The following is a 14,995-nucleotide window of genomic DNA, read 5'->3' on the forward strand; positions in this document are numbered from 1 at the left end:
AAGAATTGGATATCTTGATATCCATATCCAGCTCCATCCTTGATTGTAAAATCTTTTCAGTAAGCACTTTCCTGTACAGAATGAGTCTAGTTCTATCTCTGAATGCAATAAATTTATCAAAGTGACAGGCAGAAGGGAAGTAGTAGAGTGGAGAAGAAATTCGCTTGGTTCCAACTCACATGAGCAGAAATTCTCTCTGTTTCACGCCACTGGAATCTTAAGCTGGCAATTCTTGTGTGATTTTTGACCTCATACACAATGATGCCTTTGGCACAGATTCCAAGAGTGATATCTCCTCCTGCTGCTGCTTTCTTCTCTTGGGACACACGGTAGAATAACACACCATATTCAGGAAGCTGCTGAGTCACCTTGCAGAGAAAATGTGCATTTACCATTAAAAAGAAGTATGAGAAGAAAGGTAGATAGGAAAGGGTTTTGAGTGTTCTTACCGAATATTCTTTCACTGTGTCACAAAACCTTTTAAAACCCTTATCAAATTTTCCTACCCACTGCCTCTCAGAATCATCACCTTACAATGATGTCTGTCGTGGAGCCATTCCATGCATTGATTTTCCATCTGTAAAATTGAAATAATGCTTTCCCACATGGCTCATTTGAAGAGCTAGGAGGATTCCTTCACAATAACCTAAACATTATAGTGATACTGAAGTACTTTGCACTACTGCTTACTGGGCACTTGTGTGCATTTCTAAGTAAAAATTCATGCAGGATTAAAGTTTTTGGCTACTCCTAAACCTTGTTTCTTTCCATTTTCTGTGTCTTTGTTTCCCTGAGAAAACCCAGAAACCATGAGGTACATCAAATATGATAATCTTCATAAAACTTATTATATTTTGGTGCCAGGGCTACTCTGACTTTGTTAAAAGCTAGTGTGGTTTCCTTTATAAAATTATAATGACTGGCTGGAAATCCTACCTGTAGTAACACCTCAACTCCCAGCTTGCAACAAGATCACTCAGAGTGATAATCTTAAATCAGACACTATAACTTCCCAATGCCAAGAATCTTAAACTGTAGGGCTTGCTAAACTGTACCTCAAAGTATCTTACCTAAATATAGGGATGACTTTGAGGGAATGCCACTGCCTCAGAATTCCCTTCAGGGTTAGACATTATAATAACAAATCTGCAATGCTGCTTCTTTCTTTCACAGTGCTCATTGCAGCATAAAAAGTTAAGTAGGATTATACTTCAAGGGATTGAGGAGCCAGCTTCTGCCCCTGCCACCTGACTGTGCAGAGAATACTGTGAGAAACTCACAGAGAGATTATAACTGGTTTTTTCTAGTCTTCCCACACTTGGCCATAAAATGTTAAAATGTTACTCAGACCTTTTACAGAACTATGGAAATTTAAAGAGTTTTCCATCTTTTTTGATCTGCAGATCAATAGAAGTTTATTTTAATTTTTTTTCTTTTTTCTTTTTTTTTTTTTTTCCATTTTATCTGGGAAGCTAGTTAGAATCTCCAAATGACTTTTCAACCATGAACAGAGATTTTCAGTGACGAAAATAAAACACTTTAAGAAGATCTGTTTTTCAGGAAGTATCACAAGCCCAAATGTTCAGTTCCTGAAAACTAGGGCACCTATAATCACCAGCTGAATCTGGCTTTTAATTTTGAATCCTTTTCATATTTAGAATGAGCATGTTCTTGTCCTGGGACTGTCTTTCTCACTGTGTATGATATGCTGACTCCTCCTACAGACTTCTTGAAACAGATACTAATGAAGCTGCTTTTCTTCATTGAATTTGCCATGCATGATGGGACTGTCATTAAGGCTAAGCTTCAATCAGCTTATCTAATTCCAGTGACAGTGTTAGACGAGGAAATAACGTATTAAAACAGTAGCTGAACTAAAATGATGTTTTGAATAACAGCATGTGGCACTGCAGGAAAATGGGTACTGATATTTATTCATTATCCATCATTCCCTGTAATTTTTCATTGAATGGAAAGCAGAGGAGGTTGGGAAGAAAGAGAAAATATAGGGAAAAAGTTTGAATATTAGAATATTACATCATCATGACATTCTAAAGCTCTAGAGAAATAGTCATAGGAAAATGTTTCATATAAGTCCTTCCTCACTTCCAGGGTTCACAGATATTTTTCAACAAATAATCCTACATATGCAGAAAGTGACTGAATGGCTGCTGTATTCTGAAATTAAGAATATGCTTAATACCACGCTTTATAATAACCTCTCACACATTCAGTGGGTATATTTATAATCATCTGGAACCCAGACATATTGGGAACATTCTGAATATTTGCACCAAATCTTAGGATGTTGAAAAGACCCTGAAATGTGCAACCCTTTATGAACTATAAATAAAAATTAACCTACCATGTAAATGTGACTTAAGTTATTTATAGTGACATTATGTATAGCAGAATGAAATTCTAGGTTTTTTGCTGACTATTAAAATTTGTTCACCCTATCTAAAATCCACTATATCTGGCAAAATACTTTCCTATAATAAAAGATAAAAATAGATAATGATAAATAGAGAAGGGCTTTCTGTATCAAAATAAATTAATAATGTTTGGGGTACGTCAAATTACCTTTAAAAACTGAAGCTCAGCTTCATCCTCAAAAAGAGAACGATTCATACGATGTAATTTAGCAAGTGATCTTTGTACAGAAGTCAGGGTCATTTTCTCTATTCGGCTTGCTGGAACATAGTCTTCAACACGAAAATAGCTCTTTCCATGCATCTTTTGGAGAATAAATAAAAAAAAAAGAAGAAGAAAGAAAAGAAAAGAAAACAAACAAACAAAACAAAAAACAAAACAAAAAACAAAAAACAAAAAAAAACAAAAAAAAACAAAAAAAAAAAAACAAAAAAAAAAAAAAAAAAGAAAAGAAAAGCGAGCCTTTTGTTCTTTCTTGACTTCTTATTTGGTGCCATTCCATTTTCAGGAATGGCTGAATGTATGCTGAAGTCAGCCTGTTGTTATTTGCTAGAAGAAGGAGGACAGTAGGTAGTGTCCTGACAGCCAAATGTGCCTCTTACACCTGTGCTTAGCCAGGTGCTCAAAGCACAAATACTTCTCTGTGCAGAGGGGAGAAAAGAGATTAACCCTACAGGCATGCCTGCAGTCTTGCACTTAGAGCTGACAGTAACAGCTTCATCAGTACCACTTACAGTGGGGACAGAATGGATCTGACCAGGTGGATCAGATAACTCAGAGTTCAATTAGTGGAGCTACACTGATTTATATAACTGACGAGTACACTTAAAAATTAGAAAAACTAACTCAGATATACCATCAGTGACCTTCTTGTCTTTGTAGCTGGTAGATCTGAGTCTAAACATAAAATAGCTCTGAAGTCTGGAGTGTTTATTTATTTTTCTCTTCCATGTTTTCCAATCTCTTTAAACCCCTCTGCACATCCAAGCTGTGCTTATGTTGCAAATTATCTCCAGTTCTTCTTGAGTTTCTTGGCTACGTTCTCAATTATAAAGGGCCAAGAGACTTTCCTCATTCTGTGATATTTCCTGCCAAATACGCCTTTCTCCTTAATAATGCAAATTTTGTAATTTTTTTCATTAAATCTGAAATGTGATTAATGAAGGACTTAACTGAAACTATGTGGTATTCAGATTTCTTCTTTAAATTCTATGTGACCAACCAAAAGCAGCAAAACCTGGTGAGAGAAACCTCTGAGAAAAACTCTGTTATTTATCCACACCTCTGAAGTGTAATTGCCAAGTTCTGCCTGTAATGCCAAAGCACCGAGTTTCAGGGCAGTCTCATTGTTGCAATACAACCGCTCCTCCAAAATATCTTTACGAAGCTGCAGGTAAAACTGATGTCTTGTCAAGCTGTGCCTGGAACACAAAAAGGTTTAGGAACACAGGAGAAGCCTGGAACTGTCACCCTAAAGGCTACTGGTTTTCTTGCAGACAGCAAAGTCATGCACTTACTGGATAACGTTAAATTGGTTGACAAAGAATTTTATCCTTAGGAAGAGTGTGAAATTAATGATTGAGGTTTTCTTCTTGGGTTGGTCATGCCAGCCATCTGGGGCCACTTTGTAGAGTTTTGTCTCCTCATCCAAAAAGAAAAATTCTTTACCTGGAATGAGAATTGTGGATGCTGTGATAAGTCTGGAAATACTTCAGCTGCCCAAAGTTGTGCTGTATTCATTCAGTGCATTACTGGCCATAAAAATAAAATTGATCATGGATATCAGTTGGGATTTAGTTCTCTGTGCCTTGGATTAATTTATAGCTTCTTTGATGGAGAACCTAGGATAACACCTTATGTTATTTAGGATTACAATTTTTAGATGCTGCATTAGTGTGGTATCTGTGGAATCACTCAAGAATTGATGAGGTTTGCATTCTGCTCAGCATTCAGGTTCTGGAGCCCATCCTCATACCCTACACACAAGTTATGCTTCTTCCTAATGCCTTAGCCTTGCTTGCCATCAGAAATGGGCTAGGGAGATTTGAATTTTGTAGCTGAAACAGCTGAGCCTGTACTACAACTTTTATCTAGAAACAGACACCCAGACTTCCTCAATACAGTGGTTCCAGGAATTTCTGCTGGAAGTACATGGCTCACTATTATTCCAGTTCAAGGCTGGCACTCAGCCTTTTCTGCATGAGAACATCAGTGGGGGATGATGCACAGCCCTAGGGTAGACAGGCATCAGTGCAGAAGAGTTTAAGCCAATGTACTGTGCTTTTGCTTAAGCTTTGCATCTGCTTTCATCTGATCCTAAAAGATCTTACAGGGCTTTGTTAAAGAAGTGACTACTGAGGCACTGAATGAAAGAAATGTTACTATAAATAGCTGTGTTTCATTACCTTTCAGGTAAGCCAAGCCAAAGTAGAAATGTTCCACCAAATTTGCATACGCCACCACAGTGTTGAAAACATCTCTTGCCTTGGACTTGATATCACATTGCACCTCAAGGCACTGCCCATTGAGTAGAACCACATTGAGATCCCTTTGGGACAAATAGGATTTCCCTTTTTTAGTCTAAGAACATATAGCAAAGAGTGAGGAATGAGTGCCAAGTAAAAGCAATGCAAACTCCACAGTATTTTACTACTGAGGCCTGTCTCTACATACTCTTATGGAACTGGCCACAACACTATGCTATTTCCAGCCTCCCTTCTAATAAGCTAATATCCCTAACATTTCTAATTTAAAAAAATCCCAGAGAATCCCAACAAAGCAGCAGAGTGTTCTCAGGCTCAGCATTAAACAGGGTTATTCTAAATTTGGGGGATTTTACCTTGTCTTAATGAAAGGCAGAGGGTGTGCCTGCAAGCTGGAGTCCAATACATAGGCACTAGATACCACATTGCATATTTGCCATATAATCTTTATCTCAAATGTCTTGTACTGAAGAGAGCATTCTTAGCTAAAAAGGATAATTTAGGAAATTTTTGCACCAACAGAAATAACTATGTGGTACTGAGAATTAAATTCCCTACTTTCAAGTCTCAATATCTCTGTGGAAACCCTAATTTGGTTTGGGAGGAGGATGTGGTACGAGTACTGGGTTGGGTTGCAACTTCAGAAGAGCCCCAACAAAATGGTGAGTAGATTTGTTCTAAATGCTTAATGCTCATTCTTACCACAATTGATCCAGGCAGCTGTAAGGTCACTGGTGGTTCACTAGACAAAATAATAAATTCTGGACCTGAAAACTGTAAGGAGGCAATTTAGAAATGTTATAAACATCTCAATATAATTAATATCCCAAACACCAGTACCAATGACACCCATTTCTGTTGACCTGTATGCTGTAGATTATTGACTTTAGTGCCTGGCAACATGTAAAAGCTGACTGAGGACTGTCTAGGGTCTCTCCTGTGTGGACTACTTAGGGTTAATTACAGTGAACTCATGCTGAAGTCTTTTCTTATGCAAAGGCACTTAATGAACATCCATTTCTTTTGCAAGACTTGTTTTCATGGCACTTGGAGAAACTGTATTTCTTCTTAGACTCCTCCCATTTGATTCCTAAGTTACAATGAGCACAGTCATAGAGATGTAAACACGTAGATACACACCACTGTGATTTCATAAACCTGGTTTCTACAGGGAACCAGACTAAAATGCAGAACTGCTTTCTTCCCTATAAGGAAGGTTGACTGATATTTCTTCTTAGCAGACATTGTATTCTTTTGCTTTAACATCAACAAACTTCAACAGCACAAGATGCTTTTTTTTCTTGTTGACCATCCATTTCAAGGAATTTTCCATACTGGTTTTTTTCAGGTTGGACTATGCTTTTGCATCCTTGAAGTAGACAGAAATAACTTAAAAGTATGCAAGTGGTAAGAGTTGAATCCTTCCAACCATTCTCCATGACTTAGTACCTTGAGCCATTTAGATCTTTTTGTTTGAGAAAATTTATGGTTTGTTTCATTGTTCTGCCAACAGACAACACAGGATTTTATCACATATAAAGAGGTGCTAGCACTTTGTTGGAACAGTTGTTGGACTCCTGGACACTTATTTTCCCTGGAAATATCATATTAACTCAATCTAAAACTGAATCTATATATAAAAAAATAATTTTCCGAAGTATCTACTTGAAACTCTTGATCAAATTCTGCCACTGGCCAATCCTGACTTTGTGGAGGAGATGGGAGGAGATGAAAGAACTCACCAGCCTGAAACCTGTCCTTCCTACTTCCACAACAGAAAGTTCTGTGGCCAGCACCATTGTGGAGTTCAGCTATTCCTTGTGTCTTTGTGATCCAGCTGCCAAATAAGCACTACCCTTCCCATTTAACAGTGTCCTACAACAAATCGGCAACTACAAACAGACCCTTAGGTGAAGTATTGGTTTGGCACACTCACTGCTAGTCTATACTTTCTGTCCAGCCATAAACTATAAAGAAAACTTCGTCTTTTGAGCACTGTTGTCCAAAAAGGGTCTGGGTTCAGTGTCTCTGTAAGTGTTTTTTGCTGTTCTGAAGCTCCTGTCAAAGTGGTTGATGAAAGCAGTCCATATGGTGTTTGGTGCTTGTGTAATTCACACATATAGGTCAGAGAGGGTTTAATTATAAGCTTCTCTTTAGTTTTTATGGGCAAGAGCTTTCACTGCCTTCAGTTCTGAGTTATCACAACTGCATCATGCCTAATTTGGAGTCAATTTAGAATACTCAACTAATGAGATGACTCAGTAGCCAATATGCATGTCACTGGCAAACAACAACTGGATGAAAGATTTCTCTTTAGTGATTTTTATATTTTGAAAGCAGCCTATATGTGTTTCATTAATCACCTTTTCCTTCTTGTGGAACAAACATTTCTGTGATGCAGCAGCTGCTGTGTAGTCCGCTGCAGACACGGAGAAGGTGGAACCTAAACTTAGCAGGTTGTGTCTGCTGCTCTGAGTCCCACCAGGAATTTCTTCTACAGCACTGACAGACCTTCAAAGAGAACGTCATAGACAGCAGTATATATAGCATGCAATCAAAACATAACAGATTGAGAACAAAAAGCTTAAGGTTCATTGACTGGCAGAATATGATGAAATCCAGGGCAATATCAGTTATAAGTTGTTAAACATTTCTTTACAGAAAAAAGAAAAATATTTTAACAGGGATAATGTTACAGATACCCTTTATAAATAAATGTAACTTATACTTTAATTCAGTAACAGTATGGTTTTTTTCTATTGGTCTGCCAGATCTAGCTGGTTGAAATCTGATGAAGCCAACAGGAAAATCACTTCACTCCATGCCTTTCTGGAAAGTCTAAAGGATGAGTAAATTCTTCAGTTCTTGTTTTCTAAAGCAAAAAAGTTTCAGAAAACCATGACATTTTCTTCATTCTTATTGAGAATTTCCCAGGAGTGGGAACTAAAGTGTTCATTAAAACTAATGTCTTAGGGAACTGAGGAAATTTTGATTAATTAACAGAAAGATTCATGAAATCACATATTTTTAAGCCATGAAATAGTGCAACCAGGCAAATGTATATTTAGAAAAAATTTAAAACACAATATATTATCTTACCAATGAGAAAAGAGTGAGTGTGGAGTATAGAAGGGAAGGGTTCTTTAGGGTGGTTTTGGTTTGGTTTTGTTTTTTTTTTTTTTTTGTTAACTACAATTTTAACAAATGCCAAAGCCACATAAAAGGTTTTATTCTTTTCTTTTGCATGCAGCAGATTCTCTTCAAGGAACTATTCAAGGAGTTTCAATGGGGTTTTGACAGCTACTGGAGCAGTGGCTTCTCCTTGGTATCCAGTGACAGGATGTGTGGCAATGGTTCAGAGTTGCACCAGGGGAGCTTCAGACTTGATATTAGGAAGCCTCTTAACTGAGAGGGTGGTCAAACACTGGAGAAGGCTTCCATAAGAGGAGGTAGATGGCCCAAGTCTGTCAGCATTTAAGATGCATTTGAGAATGCCATAATAGCATGTTTTATGTTGTGGTCAGCCCCAAAATAGTTCACGAAGTTGGATGAGGCAATTGTTGCAGGTCTCTTCCAACTGAACTGCTCTATTCTATTCTATTTTTTTCCTACTTTGCATTCCTCTCTCTATAAAGATATCCAGATATTTTTGTTTCTGTGAATGCAACCTCATAAATACTAACATGTAACCTAGAAATACCCTAAAAATTACCTGAAATGACTTTTGTGGGTATAAAAATACTGTCAGCTCAAAACCCAAGATGTTTAAGAGAACTTTCTTTTTCTGTAGAAAGCACATAAGTCATAAAATTCCTAAGTTCTGTGAGGTGAGAGATGCCAGACTTGACAGCTGTATCTTCTCTACATACAGGCCACAGTCCTGCATATACTTACAAGGTGAACATTACAAGATGTAAATTCTGTCAGTTATACTGCTTACAGGAGTGAGCTTGATGATATTAGTAAGCTTTACAGATAGCAAACCCATCAGTAAGTTTTGTGTTGGTTGTCCACCCATATGGGACATTGATGGTTTCTAAACTATTTCAACTATGCTTTTGTTGTAGTACTTACAATAGGATTATGACCTTGGTAGAAATTCAGTGCAAGTGCTTACAATCAAAAGTGGGGCTTACAGTCCCCATTTTACATAGGAAACAGCTTTCTGAAAATTTGGAAAAAATAGTTCATCTTTCAGCAGGAAAAGAACAACCCTAATTGGTAGTCAGAGGCATGGCAGTTGCTCCAAAATACTCATCTGTTACTGTGTATGATGCATATACAGACATCTGTATACACACATATGGATGTGTGCATAGGTAGACAGGTAGGAAGAGAGTTTATTCTTCACAAAAGCTGTCAGTATCCTGCAACATGCTTGTAGTTCTTTCTCTGCTGCAGGCTGAGAAGTGTACTAAAGTATTTCACATCTCTTAGATACATGTGGTTGATTTATCAGGAAGTTCAAACTGTTTATTTGGGATACATTTAATTGGGAGTTTATTTAAATGAGGCATTTCCTTTGGGCCTGAATCACTCTTGTCATGGTTAAAAGAAGAAACTCTTGATTAACTGGGTCAAGATCCCAATTTAAATGGGATGTCTGCAGGGATTACAAGGTGCTTAACTGTGGGAATCTGGTCTTTGTGGTGCCTAGAAGCTAACAGTACTTACATCTCTTCCTTATTTGAAAGCAGCCATGATTACAGCTGCACTATGTTAACATCCAGTCAAAAAAAATCCTTCTTTGGTTGCAATGGTGTTTCCCTGGCTTTTGAAAAGGAATTAGTATCAACTGTAAAATTCTCAGCTTCCCTTGTCTATTTACGGGACCGTTTTACATACTGTGGCTGAAATAAGGCTAATCCTCATGGCAGAGCAGAGATCTTTACTGCTTGTGTCCTGGGTTACTTATACCTTCAGTAAAGTGATGGTACAGGGCTGAATATGATTGACACAAGTGAAAGAAATCAATCTAAGAACAGCACAGAAAAGAAAAAAATCCACTGAAAATGATGGATCACATCAGGACTCTGCTAATGTGGTAGCAAGGCAACGCCAGATCCAAAATCTGAATGTAGACAAATACAGACTCTATAGAATGCCTTGCCTGTTAAAGCAATGACTGTTCATATTTTCTCAACACTGTGGAACTGTTTCCCAGTTGTTTCAATCATAGTGATCTGTTGCTGCTTACCTGTTTCTGACAGAGACACAGTAGCAACAGCTGCTCTGGGAGGCCAGTGGCATCCGGCAGGACACAGCAGTAAAGAGTACAGGTGAAAAACTGCAGCTTGTTTCTTTTGCATGGATTGTTCAGGGCCTAAGCTCCAGTTCACTAGAACATTTGGACTGTCTTGCTTTGAGTCAAACAGTCTGTGTGCACTTTAATTCTACATAAACAGTATCTATGATCAAAATAAGTTCAGATAAGCATTTTCTGGTAACAACTTTGCCACACTACTTGTGTGCTTCACTTCTTTTAGAAAGCTTCCATCTTTTAGAAATATGAGTTTTGATTACCTGTTTATGAAGAGCTTGTAGCTACTTTGTGTTCTTGACCCACTAAAGGTGGGGTCCCGTGACACGTGTGTCTGTGGAACTTTCCCTGAAATGAATAAAGGAAATTTCACAATTGAAGCACTGTAGCAGCACTTTGCATCAGATCTTGGGACAATTACAAGGAGGAAATTTAAACTGGATGCTTCCTCCCTTGTGTCCTTTTTTGGCATGGATAATGGATATTTAATAAGGCTAAGTGAATGCTACATCAGCAGTGTTCCCAGTTCTGTAGTTATTGTTCCGTCCTCTTCATAAACCTTTATGTGACAGCCGTTTGCAGACCAACTGAGTAGGTACAATGGCTCTTATATATGTATAGGGGTAATCTGTGAAACAGTCTTAGTTCTTCAGAAATTAGCCCCAGCATTCTTCTGCTATCTCTAGGCATAAAATCAAATAATAGGAAAAAGCCATGGAACTTATCTGGCCCAGAGTAGGTTAGAAATTCACTGAAATAAAAACTGTAACTGCACTGGTTATTTGCTACATTAAATATGTTGTCAATGCTTTTATATCATAAAAATTGGGGGGGGGAGTGGGGAGAAGGTGACAGGGTAGTAGGATAGGTTGTCAGTCATTAGCAAATAAAACTGCATAATTTTTCACCTTTAGTCATCTCTGCTGCTACAGACAGGAAGGCATTGCTTACTCCAAATACATGAAGGCTGAAATTTAGAGGCAGAAATAGAAAGGGCTGTGCAAGTGGTAGTTCCATGAACATTTCTTTTAGCAGTAGAGATATTTTAAATCCTTTAGAGAAGGGTGTGAAGGTTATTTTTTTTTTCACTTGGATAATTGAATTGATTTTATTTAAGAATCATAAAATCATTTTGATTGGAAAAGAGATTTAAGATCAAGTCCAACCATTAACCTTGCTCACTGCCAACTCCACCACCAAAACATGTCCCTAAGCATCAGATCTACACATCTTCCAAATATCTCCAGGGATGGTGACTCAACCACTTCTCTGGGCAATCTGTTCCACTGCCTGACAACCCTTGCAGTGTAGAAGTTTTTCCTAATATCCAATCCAAACCTCCCATGGCCCAATTTCCTTTTGTTATATCCCTTGTGACTTGAGAGGAGGGACCAACACCCACCTCACTACAGCCTCCTTTCAGGTTTTTGAGGAGAGCTATAAGGTCTCCCCTAAGCCTCATTTTCTCCAGAATAAACCAGTTCCCTCTGTCACTCCTCATGAGACTTGTGCTCTAGGCCAATTGGATATCAAACTACTACACAGGCAGAATGGTAAAGGTGATAAGATGAGCTATGTGGAAGTGGTCATGTAGGACAGCTTTTTCTCCATGTAAAGTATCCAGGAACTACACTCTGAGATCTCACTCTGCATTCTTACATGAAAACAGGACACTGAGTTCTAGTTCACCAAGCACCAACTGTGATTTTAAAAACTAGAAAATCTGCAGTCACATTTCTAAAGTATTCATAAGTGTTTTTTCAAGCTGAAGATGATAATGACAAAATGTCAAACCTGAGATAAGCCAGATATTTAGGGGGAATTACCAAAGTTAAGATTCAGTCCTGTGTTTTTTTAATATGTTGTCTCATGAAAGCAAACAAGCTCTCACATCCTTTCTTTTTTCCTGTTTTCCTATAGTTTTCAGGAACTATATTTACAGTTTAGTTTTACAAAAACTTGAGTTGAAACTGCCACCAATGTGTAAGTGGAGACTGAGACATGCACAAATGTACTGAAACAAGCCTTTGTTAAGTTTATGACCAAAATTATTTTAAAAAGGACTTAGATGACAGTCTTCTGAGTTTAGCTTCACTATGTGCTACCTGGAATGCATGTGACTGACACTCATTTGTCACATAGGGAGCAGCTGTAATTTCAAGTTTTTATTGTTGCTGGTATTGACTGCGTCTCTGAAGCTTCAGAAAATCAGCACCTTTGCAGAGATTATCAACAGCAATTGTAAGAGTAACCTCACCTTCCTTATCCTTGGGGCTGAGAGGCTATTACTTTTTTTATTTTTTCTCTGCCTTCTTTCAATGAATTATCTCCTAGAAGACCTGTGATAATGCAGTGTGTACCCAGTTTTTTTGCAATCTTTTCTAGGGATATTAGTCCCTTGAGATCATGCTCTATGCCTTTCATTTTTGCCTACTAAATTTTAAACCTTTTAAATATGGAAGAGTGTGGGTTATATGTTCCTACAAACTTCCTGACAATGGGCAGCTGGATATCATAAACCCAGATTAATGCTCCACAGTGACAGAAAAGGACCACTCATCAGTTTTCTCTTATTTATGGCATCAATGTACAAACCCTTCTGTTTGCATATCTTGTATTCTAACAGATACAGAGGACTTTAGGGTTACTGGCAAATTTCTGGGATAAAAAAAATCACATGTGCTGTCAGAGCACATTTGAATCCACGCCACAGGAGGGCCTAATACTTAATTTCTCATGGAGGGTCATGGTGGAAATAAACTCCAAAGTACAGAAGTAAACTTCCACCTCTAGGTCTGAAAGCTCAGAAGTGCCCCAGGGATGGAAAAAAAGGTTAATAGATGGTAGGGTATTGAACTGTAGAATGAAGAACAGAAAAGGACAGGACTCTGAAAATGGGGAACTGGCATGGTAAACCTGTTCTTTTAGGAGACCCTGGTGGCATTTGGCAACAGGAACTTTTTCCTCTTGGGCATTGTGAATATCCTGTCTAGGTGTCCCTTACTCAGATTCTAATTTACACATGTGTGGCAGTACTCCCCTTTATGCTGAATTCCCTTGTTTCCTTCCTGGTAGGCACCTACACTGTGATTTAAGTGTCTTAGGGAAGACCCTGATTCATGACTACCACAGTGTGTTCACTGAATGGATCATCTCACAGTTTCACGATTTCACAGAAAGGTGACAGTGCTGCATGGTAACCAGGGGATACATAATGCTACAGTAGGACACAAGTAAAAAGAATCCAGTATAAAAGGATCTTTCTTCTCTGCAACTCACCAAAAATTTACCTCCCTAGTCACATAATCACAGGTGTCTATCAGAGTATCCACCACTTGACCTTCACGGGTAGTCTTACATTTCCAGGGGCAAATGAGATAATTACATGATTCATAATCTTTCAAAAATATCTTACCTCCCCTGTGTCCTCGGTTAGAGAGTATCAAAGATGTACTTTCAGAAATACTATTAGAGTCACTGTAATCCACAGAGAGTGGTCTGTAATCTTTGTAATCTTCTGTTGACTGACTGTAATTCATTAATGTGGACCCTTTGCAAACAGAAAGGAAATATAGTGAATCACATGCTTTAGTTATAAATAATTGTATCTGCATGATAATGTAAATAATATTTAGCTTGACTGATTTTTATATAGTCCCTATCTGTCTGTCTGCAAATACTGACTTCAGTTCCTTGAGGACCAAGGACAGATTGGTAACTTCATTTTGTTACTTTCATAATCTTATCCCAACCCAAAATAGTTATCTTTTTTCTCCTCAACAGTTACAGATTAAACAAACCTAATACATTAATTCTATTCTGCATGATTAACTGAAAGGTTGAGATAGCCTGCACTTCCTTATATACTGTGACCCCAAACTTTCAACTGTAAAGTGTTCTTTTTGTGGGCAGAATGGACAGACACAAGTCACTACCACAGTCATTAGGAAGTGTATATTTCTGTGGCACCTTAATTTTACTTTGGTTACATTGTCTTGTTCTTTTCCAGGATCTCTGAATGTGGTAATTTTAATTAAAAAGATAAAAACCAGATGAACACCCCAACCCCCCCCAACCCAAAAAACAACAACATAGAAAACCCCCCGAACAAGCCCACAACCACTAACAAACAAACAAAACAGGAAAGCTGCCTTTGAAAGTGTGGCGCACATATTTTGAATGTAATTGACATCCTTGTTCACTAAAAAACAGAGATCACCTCAGATACATGGTATTTAGAACCATAAGAATGGACATGGCAGGAATTTGAGGCTATAGAGGGGGTGAAGATGGACCAACCCTTTTAGCAGCAGCAGAGTTTTCACCACCTCATGCAAATAGGAATCTATGAGCTCAGTTTCTGAGTGAGTGAATGAGCCATAGGATTTAAGAAGTGGTTTTTCTGTGTGTTTTCAAAAGAATGTCCTCTTCTTATGACTACAAATACCTAATTGAAATGTTCCAGAGGTATTTGAAGATGTGTTTAATGCTAACTGAAGTTAATGGAATGTATCTGTAATTTGCTGAATAGGAATTGTATTGTTCATGTGCCTATTGTTGAGCATATCCAAAAAAAAAAGCCTACTAAGATTGAGCCAAACCTCACCTGGCTTCAAAATCAGATATTTCTGTTGAAGTCAACAGTAGACTACAGAGACTAGAAAAAAGAACTATCTGAACCTGAAGCCTGTATTTCATTACCTTTAGAGAGTTACTTTGAAGGATAATAAAATCTTGATTTTACCTAAAGGAAATGTGAAATAAGCATATCCTATTTTATTTATATAGTGGGCAGAATTTGGCCTTGTGTCTTGTAGTC

At 37.8% G+C, this 14,995-nt stretch overlaps 1 protein-coding gene across 1 annotated transcript in view; it reads right to left on the reverse strand.

Moving 5' to 3' along the window:
• Positions 1-14,995, reverse strand: part of FRMPD2 (FERM and PDZ domain containing 2) — a 36,571-nt gene that overhangs the window by 13,352 nt on the left and 8,224 nt on the right. The window contains exons 6-14 of the mRNA XM_030453203.1: positions 13,592-13,726; positions 10,440-10,524; positions 7,280-7,427; positions 5,619-5,690; positions 4,839-5,013; positions 3,951-4,101; positions 3,716-3,854; positions 2,584-2,736; positions 180-368 (exon numbers count right to left, since the gene is read on the reverse strand). Coding sequence (XP_030309063.1) covers positions 180-368; positions 2,584-2,736; positions 3,716-3,854; positions 3,951-4,101; positions 4,839-5,013; positions 5,619-5,690; positions 7,280-7,427; positions 10,440-10,524; positions 13,592-13,726 — 1,247 coding nt within the window. The remainder of the gene's footprint in view (positions 1-179; positions 369-2,583; positions 2,737-3,715; positions 3,855-3,950; positions 4,102-4,838; positions 5,014-5,618; positions 5,691-7,279; positions 7,428-10,439; positions 10,525-13,591; positions 13,727-14,995) is intronic.

The sequence above is a fragment of the Calypte anna genome, chromosome 6 (assembly GCF_003957555.1).
Source record: "Calypte anna isolate BGI_N300 chromosome 6, bCalAnn1_v1.p, whole genome shotgun sequence".
Taxonomy (NCBI): domain Eukaryota; kingdom Metazoa; phylum Chordata; class Aves; order Apodiformes; family Trochilidae; genus Calypte; species Calypte anna.